Source organism: Podarcis tiliguerta (assembly GCF_965153285.1).
Source record: "Podarcis tiliguerta genome assembly, chromosome: 5".
NCBI classification, from domain to species: domain Eukaryota; kingdom Metazoa; phylum Chordata; class Lepidosauria; order Squamata; family Lacertidae; genus Podarcis; species Podarcis tiliguerta.
The window spans coordinates 59,125,805-59,141,580 of record NC_139538.1 but is presented as its reverse complement, the minus strand read 5'-3'; the positions used below and the strand labels follow the sequence as shown (position 1 = coordinate 59,141,580).

Genomic DNA, 15,776 nt, shown 5'->3' with positions numbered 1-15,776 from the left:
GATGCTTCATGGCCAGTGAGTCATAAATGAAATGAAATAAATAAACACTCTACCTCATCAATGATGTCTCCGTTTTCAGCATGTACTTGGGCAATGGCGCCCAGATCTCGAATAATACTGAATATCTCATACATCTGCCAGGAAAGAAAGAAAAATGGTGGAGTCTGATAATGCTTATGTTTTTCAACGAAAGCATAGTTGAACAATAGTTTGCATCTTGTATGTATATTACCTGAGCATCAGTGCACTGGAGTTTGTCTTTATAAGCCATGAAAACAAGAAAGGAGTTCACACCTTAATGAAAGCAGAAGAGAATTAATGATTGCTACTGAAAGATGATCATCAGTTACCAGGCTGCATAGCATGGCCAGCTTAGATACAAAACTAATCAAGGCTTAGAATCTGAATTGAAAAATGTTGAATAAAATCTATGCTGTGAGCCATGAGCTTGTTTATTCAGAAGAAAATGCTATCGAATCCTAAGTGTCTGATTTAACATTCTTAGCAGTCAAGTCAAATACAATGATATGACTCTGAATTACTCATCTATGCTAAGTGAACAGTTGTCATTAATGCATTTTATTTCCAATGTCAAAAGTGCAATTAGTTAGGAACCACAGTGTGCAGATACATACCACTCAGGTATATACCACAAGGCTCTGAACCTATCAAATTCTTTTTCAGACAATCTGGAGCAATAAGCTATGCTCATGCATTAAGCTGCGCTATGTTAATTTCTCTGTATGACTTCTTGGGTTGTAGAATTGAACCAAAATCCCCAACAGTTTCCAATTATATTATTAGAATTTATTGCAACGTTTAAATAAACATGAGAAATCTGACATTGGATTGGATAAACCAATTCCATGTATTGGTTAACTTAAAATCTTAACGTTGTGTTTTGTAGGAACATACAAAGCTGCCTTAAACAGAATGAGACCATCAGTATCCTCTACACTGAGCGGCAGTGGTTTGCCATGGTTTCAAGCAGAAGTCTTTCCTAACCTCACCTGAGAATGTCAGGCAGTGAACCCAACCTTTTTCATGCAAACATACATTCTACCACTGAGCTATGGCTCTTGTGTTTCACCATCAGTTTCTTTGAAAGATGGTGCACTGTGTTCCCAGAAATGATTTTCCTGCAAGGTTTCCCAATCTCTTCCTGATAATGCTTGGTATTTTCCTTCCACTTTCTTCTGGGGCTACTCAGTGTGAACTCCTTCAGCAGCATGGCCTATAGAAAGCGGCCCCTTCACCAGGGTGCAATCCCATGATGCAGGGCATGTGTGTGATGAGTGGGACTATGTGGGTCTTGTGGCACATGATTTTGTGAACACTGAATAATAGTGAGTATAATCGTACTAATGGAAACAACCATGTGGCCAGTGATGGATCCTGTGGCCAGTTGTGCTGGCACAACACAATCGTGAATGGGAATAATTGTTAGTTCTCTTTACTAATAGTAAAGCAATACTAGAGAACAATTCTGAATAGCAGGAAATAGTGTGGCCATGCAGACGATCCTGGTCGTATGGGTCTAGTGCCAATTCCTTGGGAAACACAAGAGTGTCACCCCATTCACACTGTCACCCCATTCGAACTGTCACCCAGTTCTCTCTCACACACACATGCATACAAACAGTCTCACATACAGTTTAGAACCACACCACATGGAAGTGGCTTCCACACCACAAGGAGCCTGTTGCAATGAGGAATGTGTGGACCTTCCCACTGGGATGCCTGGGCAGGTTCTGACCAAGTAGCTCTTGGGTGAAATTTCTGGCTCTCTGAGTGGGAAACCACATCAGAGCCATAGCATAGCCTTATAGTAGCTTCACAGCGGATTTAATCTGGAAGGATTCAGCTGGCTTCCCAGAAGGCCCTCTGTGTGGGGAAAAACCATGATGAAGGTTGGAATCCAAAGGGGGTGAGATGCCTGCAGGATCCTTCTTTCTCCCACTATCATTGCCACAGTGGAATGATTTTATGCAGATTTGATTCAATAGTAATTCAAAAGTGGCAGGAAAGACAGAAGCATTCAAGTAGTTGCCTAGATGTTCACCTGGTGGACCTTCTCAGAAGCAACCTGAATGCAACACCCAGAATGGGTGTTTTTATTTCTTTTGTTTTGGTCCACTTGGGCAGCCCAGTAGCATGGGATACCAAAAGCCCTCTCAAGTATTCCACATCCAAGTCATAGCTGGCACCTTAATAAACTATTGGAATTGGGAGTGGGGGATTCTAGTTTTAACAATGTCTACCTAAGGGTCAAATCATATTAAGGTGGGATGCTATTGAATGTTACTCCACAACACTGGATATTGTCATGCTTAAGAAAGAAAGCTTGTTTTTTTTACTGATGGTTAACTAATTTTCATTGTCCTATGTGTGTGTATGGGTTAAACCACAGAGCCTAGGACTTGCCGATCAGAAGGTCGGCAGTTCGAATCCCCATGACGGGGTGAGCTCCCATTGCTCGGTCCCAGCTCCTGCCAACCTAGCAGTTCGAAAGCACGTCAAAGTAGGAAGCACGCCCGGCGGGAAGGTAAACGGCATTTCCGTGTGCTGCTCTGGTTCACCAGAAGCGACTTAGTCATGCTGGCCACATGACCCGGAAGCTGTACGCCGGCTCCCACGGCCAATAAAGCGAGATGAGCATCACAACCCCAGAATCAGTCACGACTAGACCTAATGGTCAGAGGTCCCTTTACTTTTATGTGTGTGTATATATATGTGTATATGCATGTGGGTACAGACACACAGAATAAAAAGAACATTTAAAATAGTTATACTTCCCAAATATTGAATTAGAGGACAAATGATCTCAAATAATCAAAGAACACAAAAACTGAGTTTTCCAATGGTGGAAAAACACTGCATGTTAGGACATCATATTCATAAAATGATAAACACATCTTGTCAAAAAGGATAAGCTTCACTCATCTATTAAACATCATTTGCTCTCAAGCTAAAACACTCTTTTGCATAATCTAGCAGTTTATATGTGGCGGGATCTTTGCCTTCCAGTGTTGCAATATTCATGCCTTTTTGCAACTAGGAAGCTATGACAGTCGTAAATCTCCATCCACTTGTTACTTTCTATGAAGCGTATCTTTGCACTTACCTTTGTCTTTGACGAGAGCCTCCAGCTCTTCTTTGATGCTCTCATGCCAGCGTGTGATGTCAATATGCAGAGAATAATCACAACATGCTTTACTGTCAGCACACTCTCTCCACTGGTCATAGGCAGTCAGAAGGTTTGACCCAGATTCAGGGAACACATGGTCAACTGGAGAAACAAATGCATTCATTGGATGATGAGGGTTCAATTGCCTAATATGGGATGCCAGAGATGATGGAAACTAGAGTCCAACAACACCTGGAAGGCAATGGGTTTCCTACCCCATATCTATTGAAAGGTTCTTATTTCAAGAAGCATTTTGGGGGGGTTTTTTGCATTTGCATCTCACCTTTCTTCCAAGGCAGGCATAGGCAAACTTGGGCCTCCAGATGTTTTGGGACTACAACTCCCACCATCCCTAGCTAACAGGACAGGTGGTCAGGGATGATGGGAGTTGTAGTCCCAAAACATATGGAGGGCCAAGTTTGCCTATGCCTGCTCCAAGGAGTTCCAAGGTGAAGTACATGGTTCTCCCCAAACTCATTTTATCCTCATATAAGGCTGAGGGACTATGACTGGCCCAAGGTGAGCTTAATGGATAAGTGGGAATCTAGACTTTGGTTTCACAGGTCCTAGTTTGACACTCTAACAGATTCTAACTGACCCATAACACTGGCTCTCACATCAGAATAGGTAGCACCAAAGATCTGCAGTGTCTATAATTATATTTCAGACAACCTAATTTTTAAGATTATAACCAGGCAGGGGAAGGACACACAAAATGTTGTGAAAAATGAAAGTTCTGCTACACCCAAAGGGTTGTCGTTGTACCACAATGACATGGGGATATGTTTATGCAAGTCTACAGTACAGAATGCATTGTGGGAGCCCAGACATGCATTAAAGGCTAATTCGTGTGACCAAATGAGCAGTGATCTTACATACATACAAGTAACATGGTTTCGTGACTGGTGTATCAAAAGGAGCGTGTTACAAGGCAAACACAGGGCATTTCTCATTTGCTGAAAGTCAGCCTGGATGTGTTCAGCTCAGCTACACTCTGAGGAAATTTGGACCCAAGTGGTACCTGGCAAGAGTGCCTCGCTGAGTTGAACAGAACAGAGTTGCAAAGCAAGCTTCTTAGGAGTGGCACCACTGCCACGTACTGGAAGGGACTTGGTAAGCAGCAAGGTGGCAGGGCCACTGTGGCTGTGCAGGCACACTGTCAGAGCCAATCTGATGCTCCCACCATGCTCCTCTCCCTCCTGCTAAGAGGCAGTCACACTGGGGAAACTAGTGCTGTGGCCCCACCGCACCAAGTGAGCAACCTCTAATTAGCTATTTTCAGTGACCGATTTTTCTGCTCTAACAACAGAGGGAATGCAGTCCACAGTAAGGACATTACATACGAATCATGGTGGTCCCTCCTGCCAGAGCTGCTTTTGTTCCTTGATAGAAGTCGTCAGCAGAGGTCATTCCCAACACTGGCATCTGCAATCTAGTGTGGACATCTATCCCACCTGGCATAACTAGCTGGCCGTAAGCGTCAACCATTTTCACACCTCCAGGAACAACCAGGTTTTCCCCAATTTGCCTGAAAATGACATTAAAAGAGATTGCTTGCAAGTTTCATTCAAGGAGGACAACAGCATACAGATATCCAACATATTGGGTCGGATCCAGACTAATTTCATTGAATGAAGATCCCAGCAATTAAATTATTACTTAAATCCCATTGATTTAAATGGCAATCGAGTACTGGTAACAAGATCTGGGGTAGTGAAGATGCTGTGGACGACACCTCCCATCAGCACCAGCCAACATGGCCAATGATCAGGATAAAGAGAGTTATGGTCCAAAATTACAGGAGGGGACCACATTGACTACCCCTGAACTAGATCAACTCACTGTGTTCCTGATGCTCATAACACGGCTTCTGGAAATGTGTTTTCTTACCAGACTCTCCTTGCTGAAATGCTTTCTACATTCACAGTTAAATGTTCTAGCACTCAACAGGGAGCAAAGGAAAGTGCCACCTGAGCACAGCCTTAGGATTAAGCTATAGATATATTTCTTTTGCAACCTTCCAACAGTCTGACTTAAACCCCCAAAGGTGCACTACTCAATTGTCTCCCAAGACAGATGGAGGCCAATCATACTTCTTTGGGGGCATTCCCTGTGATCCTCAGATGAAGAGCAATATAGAAAATAAATAAATAATAATAATCTTGATCCATAGGTCCCTGTGAGCAAAAGGTGCTGTGTACCGTAGTACTGAATGTGTTACTTTCATGTAGTTGCGTAACAACAATTATACTCTGTCTCCTCTATGCTTTGCTTATATTGTAATTAATGTATCGGAGAGCAATGAAAGTAGATCAAATTGTACACAAATATCTGTAATAAATAAAACTGTACTCCAAAATATTTTTCAGCAACTTACTTAATCAAGCCATCTTCCACATAGATATCTGCATAAAATGACTGATCATCGTTGACAATCTTTCCTCCTTTGATGAGCAGCCGGTCACTCTGATTTAAAAGCAAACAAACAATGATTTCCAAGCTAACCAGACATTTTATTAAAGGTGACTTTAGGTAGACATTCAGAAGCAGACTATGGAGAAATATGTGGTGCAAGCTGAGTGTTGGTCTCAAATCACACCTGAGATTCAGACTTCGTCTAAGACATGCAAAGCAGCTGATGTTATTTTGTCTAGAAATGCAAAAGAATGTAATACAAACAACAAAGGCAGCAAAAATTGTTGGCATCTCTGGGCTATCTGACCAACTGGTAGGAATTATGTGTTATAGAATTTAGAAAATACACTCATCAGTCTTGCCTGACTTATTTTTTTGTCAAATGTTATTGTAAAACACAGTGCCAGCCAGGCAGCTCTTAATTAAGATGGCTAGAATCCCACATTTTTCAGCTCTCAAAACAAGGAGCCATGGGTTTCTGGTGCAAAGCCTTTGTTGATTTCCCCTCTCGGCGCTGTCTCCAAGGATATTACAAGGAATCAGGCCTATAATTTGCTGAAAGGTGACTCATTTTGAGTTGACCTCTGTTAGCAATTCCAGGGAATCTGCCAGCTGCTGGAGAATGCTAGGGACTCAGAAACACATTATCAGAATAAATGCAGAATAAGTCACACAGCAAAGGAAAGTAAGTGTACAGAGAAGGACAGTATCCCATCCTAACGGCAACAAAAATGTAATGGTTTGCAACTGAAACAGAATTTTTAACAAAAAGGAATTTCTGAAGGCATGTGGAATTGGCTTCCTTGTTACATAGCCTGGGGCTTATACCCTTAACTGTAGGTCTTTATAAATGCAACAGTACTAACAAGGAAAGTATCAAGGAGTTGGCTACTTTGGTTTACAACACCCTTTCAAGGACCTCTTATAATAGGATTTAGAGTACCCAGGTGGCCTTCTTCCAAGTTCAAGTTAGCCCATACCAGTTTCATTTCATAGACCAGGGGTCGGCAAGATTTTTCTTGCCTGGGCTGGATCGGTCCTGCGGAGTTCCCTCTGTGGGCTGGATCATGCGCCTGCCTGCGATTTTCTGTGCATGCACAGACGCAATTTCCGGTGCCGCGGAAGCGAATCCCTGCACCGCGCTGGTTTAGCGCAGTGCACAACCAGCTTGGTTCGGGGGTGGCTCGTGGGCCAGTCAAACGACCTCCGCGGGCCACTTCCAGCCCATGGGCCTTAGACAGAACAATGAATGCCTTCACAACAATTCCTGGGTGTTTACACCTTGATACAGGAATATTGGGTCAATAATGATGATGTGGGTAAGACATGTGCTACCAATCAAAGTGAATAATGTATAGAAAGCATAAGAGGTTTGTTTCATCAGGATACCTCAATGAACAGCTTCAGTGACCCACTGCAGCTCTTCCTCCCCATGAAGGGGGGACAGTATTGGATGAGCAATGCTGTAACTATTCCTAGGTTGCACCCCTTCTCCATAACAACCAGAGCACGGGCCAGATGCGGTAAGCCAGCCTTTATTCAAACAGCTTCCTTTCAGTCGCTGCTTCAAGGGCTGGCCTACTCTGGCTCGCTCACGGCCAAACAATGAAGAATAAAGCCCTCACATGTCAGGAATTGGGGGGAGCCATTCTGTTCAAAGCCCACCTCGAAAGAAAACCCCTTCTACAGAAGTGACATCACAGCTGCTCATTTTGATGGGAGAAATAGAGTACACTGAGAAAGGAAGGGAGCTGTGAGGCCTGTCTAAACCCAGATAGATGGTCCATTGGCCTGATGCAGCAGGCTCTTCAAGCCATCTAACATGACAGGATGCAAGGAATGGGAAAGAGTCACCTACCTCTCCTACTAATGCATTTGAGAGTTCACAGGCTAGGCCATCAGGTCAAGAGGCTCACAGCCAAGAATTACTTGGCAGGTAATGAGTTCTGACGTTGCTTACTTTAAAAGTCAACCCTAAAGGGCTTAAGCAGGCATCAGAGCTTCCTCAGTCATCATGGCCAGGATCCAAGGAGACACTTAGGTTCACACAAGGGACGTGCACTAGCTCAGCGGAATATTCACAGGCTCTCTCCCCCTTGACTCTTCATGCCGTTCCACAAGCTGTTTTTTTCAATCCTCTTCGATTTCAGCTTGCCACACAGTCTTGGGAACTCCTGCCTGAACATAAGCACTAGTTTCCCAATTCTTTAGATCCTAATGAATGTGGTGTGCTTTATTCCACAGTTTATTTCAGTGGGGAGTTGGTCAGAAATTTCCACAGTTGATTTCACAAGCATAATCTGCTGTATTAGATGTAACCCTAATAGTGCATGTGTCTATAGGTGCAATGTACACACACCCCTCTGATAAAGGGCAGGATAAGGAGGGGATGCAAATGGGTAGCATGACAAAATAATAATAATGATTTAGTGGATCAAACCTGGGAAGGGATCAAAAGTAGGTCAAGAAAAGAATAATTTGTGTTTTGGAGAATGCTAATGTTAAGATAGTAACAAACTGTGATTGCCTTTGAAAAGTAGAAATATGCAGAGATTCACATTGATGTGGGCTATATGCAACCGATCCTAACACCTTTAGTTGTGGTAAATGCCTGACAATTCGCTGTGTGGGGAAGCAGAAGAGAGAGAGAGACAGGAAAATATTGTTACCCTTATAGTGCAATCCCCTGAATGACTTCTCAGAAGTAAAAAAGGTAAAGGTACCCCTGCCCGTACGGGCCAGTATTGACAGACTCTAGGGTTGTGCGCTCATCTCACTCAAGAGGCCGGGGGCCAGCGCTGTCCGGAGACACTTCCGGGTCACGTGGCCAGCGTGACAATGCTCCTCTGGTGAGCCAGAGCCGCACACGGAAACGCCGTTTACCTTCCCGCTAGTAAGCGGTCCCTATTTATCTACTTGCACTTAGGGGTGCTTTCGAACTGCTAGGTTGGCAGGCGCTGGGACCGAACAGCGGGAGCGCACCCCGCCGCGGGGATTCGAACCGCCGACCTTTCGATCGGCAAGCCCTAGGCACTGAGGCTTTAACCCACAGCGCCACCCGCTGTCCCGTTCAGAAGTAGATCCCACTAAATTCAGTAAGACTTATGACAAAGAAATATATATAGGATTGCAGTCTCAGGTGTGTATGGGTTGATGTAATGGAGATCCAGAAGGCATTTGAAATAACTACCTTTGCATAAAGATAGGTCTGATACATGGACTTATTTCAAACAGCAGAGCTTAGCTTACACATAATATGAATGTGCACTGTATTTGAAAAGCATTTAACAGGTAAATAGAAGCTTGTTGCATTGTTATTATGAAGCACATCCAGCTGAGGATAAAACACTGTTTAAATCCTTGGGGTTCAAGTTGGGTTACATTTAACAAAAGAGGACACTAATTCTCTGCACAGGGAGCTTTCAGTGGCAAATGTCTTAAATAGCAGCCCTCAGTCAGAAGACTTCCATCCCCCTATTCCCCCCCCACCTATATTCCCAGGAACAGATTGTGTATTAGAAGTTACTACATCCCACAGTCACTGAAGAAATCCTTATAGGAAATGCTCACATTTCAGTGTTTATCTGTTCAACTTGTATCTGAAGAACCTGTATTGATTGCCTTTCACATGCCTGATACTGAGAAATACTCTAGACACCAAGCTAAATTAAGCTCTTTGCGCTTAAAAACAAATTCAGCCAAAAAGATATTAATCCCCTCTCTTTGAGGTGGAAAACACGGATATAGATTTGTCCATGGGAGGCAAATGGGGCTCCTCTGCCCCTCGAGAAAGAGGCTTGGGCTGCGCACCTGCTTCTGGAAATGCACATTTTAACATTCTGAAGAGGGTCGAATGGAGGATGGTGTCGTAGGAGGTCACCCACTCAAAGGGAGTTAGAAATCCTCGAATGAGCAATCAGATCGAGGGCGGGAGTGGGCTGCAAGCGGATAAACAACAGAAGAAGGCGACACCAGCCACTTAGCGAAGAAGAAGAAAGGCGCGCCACGAAGAATGTTGTTTTGCATTCCCTTATAAGTTGATTCGGGGTGCGGATTCCTCAAGGTCTTTCGCAGCGCTTTATAACCCTGGGAGATTTCCAGAATAACACAGCGCTCTGTTTTGTTTTTCTCCTTGGAAAGCCGGTGGGTGGGGGAACCCATTGGCTCGCTTCTGCGCGAAGAAGGCAGCAGCGCGCACCTACAGGCTGAACGTTACATGGGGAGAAAGAGCGCGCTGTGGACAAGGAGAGGTTGTTCGAGGAGTCCCCAGGCGGACGGTCACTACCAGCCATGGCCGGCGGAGGCACAAATGCCGAATGCCCTCGCTCGGGTCTCGCCTGAGCCTCACGCCCCCTCCCCCTGAAGCCCACCGGGACCGCGCAGCTCCACCTACCCCTCCCTCCCCGTTGCAACCCAAACCTCCCCTCGCCTTCCCGTTACGAAAATCCTACCCAGGGGCTTCAGCTCGGCGGCCCACCCGGGTGGGATCCTCACCAGCGCCGCCAGAAGCCTGGGGAAAGGCGGAGGGTGGGGGCTGGGGGCTCCGCACAAGCCCGGGAAGCGCAGATCGGACCCTCATAGAGCAATGCCAACCCGAGAATCATCGCCATCCCCAGCCCAGGGCCCGGCGGCTCACCGTGATCCGCGGGATGTTCTTCTTGCCTTGGTACGACATCTTCCCCCGCAGGCCTTGCCGAGCGCGGGACGGGGAGGTGGGAAGGGGTCACGGGCGGCAGCGACGACGAGGGGCCTTTGTGGGTCCGGAGGGCGGCCGGCCGAGGGAGCAGCGGCTGGCGCCGGCGGATGGCTCTGTGCTGAGTGGCGCCGCGTGTGCGTGCGCGCCTCTCCGCCCGGCGGATTGTTCTGGCAAGGAGGGAGGGAGGGCGGGCAAGCGAGAGCGAGCGAGCGAGAGCAGCTCGGTGGCTCCCCCTGCGCCGGCCGCCCGGCAGCCTTGCCGAGTGAGCAGCTGCCTGATTAGCATTCCACGCCCGTGCGCCAGGCAGCGGCAGACAGGGCCCCAGACGCGCAGGCAGACAGCTCCGCCGGGGCCTCTCCTGCGAACCCGGCCCGCCGCAGCAGCCACGGCCCTGTCCAACAAAAGCCTGCGCCTCCCCACGCCGGCCAACAAAGGCCACGTGGCCGAGCCCTCTCTCTCCAGGGGCCAGGCCCTCGTCAGCAGGGGGGGCGGCTGGCTGGAGACGCAGCCGAGAGGGCTTTTGTGTTTCCCGTTTGGCGCTTGGGGTGTGTGCATCCTGCTGGGAGCTGGTATAGACGCAGGCGGCTCCCCGGGGCTGATTTGGGAGCGGGAAGTTAGCTCACCTGCCCCCCATCCACCCCGCTTCAGATCCATATTTCAAACCTTGCGTTGGATTGGGACTTACTCACCCCGAGTTTAGCTTGAAATCCAATATCCTGGATGTCGGTAGAACCGGCTTCCGAGTGACTAGGACCACACGCTCGCAGAGCAGCAGGGGCGCCAACTTGAATAAAATTTTGGGGGGCCCAAGTAAGCCCTCTCCCTCATAATCGATCACAAGACGCGGCACATACACCCCATTTGAATGCCCATCAACTTTGGGGGTCACCGGCCCCCTCAAATATTTGAGGGGGCGGGGGGCGAAGTCCCTAGGAGTTGGCTCCTATGCAGAGCAGTGTTGTTGTGTAGCCCCAAACAGGCGGGTGCTTCCCTGTAGCGCTGTCATCTGCACGTCCATTCAAAAGGAAGCCCCGTTTTGTTTAACTTTTCCAAGTGTATCTCAGGTTTAAGTGACCCTCTGTTTTAATATAGCATCAGATCCTCGGGGCAACCAGCTCAGCCCGGGTCAGAATTTTCCTTCATAAGCACCACCGAGTGTTGAAGCCAGAGATCTGGGTAGTATCCAATAATAAGGGGATCCTCAGCGGAATCAGACGCACTTGACGAGGTGCTGTTTCAAACGACGCGTAATTCACTAAGGAATTCTCTGCCGCACGATTTAATTGGTGACCAGTAGCTTAGTATGCTGGTTTTGTTTTTAAGGATGGGATAAATTCATGCAGAGGATATGTCTGCTCTGCTCTAAGGGGTCCTGGCCACGAGCGATGGGTCGTCCATATTTCGAGGAAATAATGAATAATGGGAGGCCTGGGAGGCAAACAAAAGGAGCAGGCTCCTGCCTTTGTGTTCTGCCTGTAGGCTTCCTGAAAGCATCAGTCTGGCACTCCTATGGAAACGCAAGTTCCAGGTTAGCTGGAGTCTGGATGTGATCCTGGAGGGCTCTCGTGTACGAGGCTGATGTTGTAACATTAAAAATGTGTTTCCTGGGTTTTGTTTGTTTACCTCTTCCCTCCACACACCCCTTTCCTTTTGTGTCCTATCTTTTAAAGACTTTAAATGGGCGTTTTGCTGGGCTAGAGAAGGGGGTATACGTGTTTTGCAGTAATAAGTAAAATGTGTCACTCATTTCAGAGAACAAAGAGAAAATATGCATGCCTGTTCAGAAGCAGAGTTCAAGGGAACTTACACCAAGGCAAGTATTCTTTATTTTTATTTAGAATATCAGCCTTAATCAATAACTTGCAGGGCAGCCAAGTGGCATTTAGACTGGCGAACAAAACCTCAGTTCTTAAAGCTTTGTGCTCAAATTACCAGGAAAAAGAGACTGTCACAAGAGACTCCCTCCCTCCCTCTCCACTGCACCACGTGGAAAGTAGTTTATTAAAAACCATTTATCAGCATTAAAGTGGAAGAGAAGAGGGGAATTCTGCCTTGCTGCAATTCCCACTCAGATGTAGGAGGTGTGGTTGTGTGTGTGTGTAAAAAGAGCCTGCTGGATCAGGCCAATGGCCTATCTATTCCACCATGCTGGTGGCCAACCAGATGTCTATGGCAAGCCCCCAGGCAGGATCTGAGCACTGCTGCCACTCTCTCCTCCTGCTGCTTCCAGCAACTAGCATTCAGAAGTCTACTACCTCCACAGTGGAGGTAAGAACATAGCCACCAAGGCCAGCATTCTGGGTTGATATAATCTCCAGCCCTAGCCACAAACTCCGCGTGGCTCCTGCTACTGGGAAGAAACACCCGGTCCTACCTTTTTAAAAGGCATTTTGGGTTGCTATTCTATGGCAATTTCCCCCAAAGTATGCCTCATTGAAATTCCTATGCCTATCTACTCAGAAGTAAGTCCCTTTGAATTAACCCGGACCTACCCTGCAGTAAATGTGTAAAGCATTTCAGCCTTCCCATCCAATTCTTTTATTCATATGAAAATCAATAAAATGACTCCCATTGGCTGTAACATAAGACCGGGTCTGTTGAATCTCACAGCAGCAGAGATTTCTACGGACCATGCACGCTGACTCCGATGTGCACTCTGCCTTGGAAAGAGACTGAAGAGACAAAAGCCAGGTCCCCGGTGACGCTCATTTGCGTTGCAAAATAACAGAGGACACAGTGCTCCTGCTCTACCTGTGGGGTATACATTGCTGCCTCGCTACATTTAAAGAGGACGCTGGAGAAAGTCAGCCAGCCGTCTAAACGGGCTGCCGCCGATTGGGAAATCAATCGCCACCTGACGTCCCGATCAGTCCTCTTCGGAGGGCGGGAGGGGGGCGATTGTGACCGGTTTCGTGACCTCGGATGCGATTAAGAAGCGGCGGCTCCACTGTGAATTCCAAACCGCATTCCAGTTCAGGAAATGCAGCTGGCTCTGTCGCTTGCTCGGAGCAGCTCTCGCGCCTCTGAAATCGAGGGCGGACGCCGAGCCGCTCACGGGTTTGCCAGGTCCTTGTCTCACGAGCTGAACCTGCGCGCATGAGCCAAGTCACTTCGAGCGCCGCCTACTTGGCTGGAAGAAACCCAGACGCTAGACGCTTTCTGCCTGTTCCCGGGCCGTTTGGCTGATTCCGCTAAGGGACTGGCCTTTCTGCACCGGATTTGCTCATTACCTTTCTCAGGTCGTTAAATACATCACTGAAACATTTCTATGAGAGACAGACAGAGCGCTGGTTCAGCTTTATCCCGCACCCTCAAAAGTTTAGCCCCATAGCGCATCTCCTCCAATGACCGTCCCCAGCGCCTTCCTCCCCCTGTTACCTGATGGCAGCCATTGGGTAATTCCTCCGCTACTCCAACTGACGGTGGGCCCGCGGGTGTGAGGACCGGGGTACTTTGGCTGCCGCTGCTGGCTTCGCTCTGCCCCTCCGACCCGCTCGAGAGCTGGCTGAGGTCCCCTCGACTGAGCTTCTGGTTGCTGCCCCCTCGCCTCCCTCCGCCGAGCGATTCGAAGTCCAGCGTCTTGTTTTCGAAGGCGCCCTCCACGTTGCAAAACATCCCTCCGTACTTCTGCCGGGGCTTGGGGCTGCAGGTGCCGAGGGCCGCGAAATAATCGGGCACTTCCTCCTCTTTCTTCTCCGGCGGCTGGAGCTGCTCCCTCGGCTCTGCCATGGCTGCTAGGGAGGGAGGCCGCCTGCCTGGGACTGCTGGAGAGTGGAGCGAAGTGTTGCCCTCGGGGAGGGCTGGGGAACTAGCGCCGTGTGGGGATGGGGGTGTCACGGCAACGCAGGGGCTCAATCCGATTTCACTTGTCAGATGTAAACTCCTAGCCAGCTCCGCGCTGCGTTAGGCAGGTAACGCCATTGGTCTTCGCCACGAGCCTGGCTGGCTGGCTGGGAGCTGTCCACGCTCTGTGGTGCTGAAGCAGCCGCGCCGGAGGAGTTCATTAGGAGGACATCCCAGCGAGAGCCCACCTACAGGAGAATTTCCATCGCTGTCACTTAAACGCTGCTTTGCCTCTCGCGGGGGGTTGGCTCAACTCACCATGCATGAGTCGAGGTGGTCCCAGAAGAAGAATAAACACAATGGAAGTTTACTGACAGCCTTTATTGAATCAATTATTCCCTTACCAACGGAGACAGACACAAGAGATAACGTGCTTGCTTTTGCTCCATTAACAGTTTATCAAGGGATTGCCAAAGGCGTTTTGAACAAAAGCGAAGCACTTTTCTATGTAGGGCTATAGAACATTTGTAGCCCAGTGCTTCCACTTAAGTCTGTAAACCCTTGCCAACTACAATTCTGTAGATGAAATTTGAAGACTTATTTGAATGGAATGCATGCATTATGAAGCACATGATACACTGGCATACCTTGCATTTTCTCTTCTGCATTCCTTTAATTTTGATCCAGATATGTGCAAAAAAAGTAGAATAAATATTGTTACATTTTCATCACAACTGCAGTGTGGTGTCTGACAAACAATTTGATTGTACTATTTGTGGAAAAATTTCAATGCTACCTAGTGGGATTTATTTATTTTTTTACTAATTGTTTCATTTTGCTGATGGTAATTTAGGTCAGAATTCATATAAAAAGTAGGTTCCTCCACAGATTATTTAAATTTTGAGTTTCATTATGAATGAGATAACAGTACTCCAGTATACGATTTCTGCTTGCAACTGATGTCAGCCTTTGGGCAACAGACTGTTCTGTTTCACATACTTTATTCCCTTGTTGTTTTAGCTGATACAGGATTATAGCTCTAGAAACGAGTTACTAAACAGAATTAGGTCATTGCACTGCAATGCTAGCAGAAAGCTTGGCTCAAAGTTCTTGTTTTTAAAGCAAGCAGAAAGGAGAGACCCCTATTTATCCATGAACACAAAGTCATTTCTTACAGTCAAGACCTCTAAAATCTAATGAACATACATATCTAATGTACCTAATGTAAGGACTAGTTCCAGAATTATTAATCCAGTTGCTATGTGCAACTGCTCACACAAAGTGGTCTCCTATGGCCAGTGTGACACTCCCCAAATTCTCTTGGAAGATTTTGGAGGCTACTTCCATGAGCAGGAAACCGGAACCACCATTTACAGAAATTGTGCTATATTCCCTTCCAATGGGCCACCATAATAGGAAACTTTAGAAAGGAGGAAGTGGGCTGCAGGTCACAGACCAGTCAATTACTTCTTTCTTCTCAGCATAACCTACCTTACATAACCTTGGTATTTCCAAACTGTCAGCACATTGCTGTTGTCTTCACACCTCCTCAGCATATAGACTTATATAGACCTTTTTGGACACTAGGCATGCATGTGGTAAAATAGGATAAAGATATGGAAATTGATTAAATAGTTGTATCCTGCCAAGAAACATTCAATCAAGTCATAAGACATTTAAAGAGATGTGTTGGGA

At 47.0% G+C, this 15,776-nt stretch overlaps 1 protein-coding gene across 2 annotated transcripts in view; it reads right to left on the bottom strand.

Annotated features, from left to right (window-relative positions):
- DPYSL4 (dihydropyrimidinase like 4) overlaps nucleotides 1-14,042 on the bottom strand; it is a 32,695-nt gene extending 18,653 nt beyond the window's left edge. The window contains exons 1-6 of one of the 2 annotated variants that reach the window (XM_083443528.1): nucleotides 13,677-14,042; nucleotides 5,565-5,653; nucleotides 4,531-4,715; nucleotides 3,125-3,289; nucleotides 233-294; nucleotides 54-134 (exon numbers count right to left, since the gene is read on the bottom strand). In XM_083443528.1, the coding sequence (XP_083299654.1) occupies nucleotides 54-134; nucleotides 233-294; nucleotides 3,125-3,289; nucleotides 4,531-4,715; nucleotides 5,565-5,653; nucleotides 13,677-14,027 (933 nt within the window). In that variant the 5' untranslated portion in view covers nucleotides 14,028-14,042. Of the gene's footprint in view, nucleotides 1-53; nucleotides 135-232; nucleotides 295-3,124; nucleotides 3,290-4,530; nucleotides 4,716-5,564; nucleotides 5,654-10,238; nucleotides 10,731-13,676 lie in introns of those variants that run through there. The other variant, XM_083443527.1, reaches the window with a different exon arrangement.
- Between the last annotated feature and the right edge of the window lie 1,734 nt (nucleotides 14,043-15,776).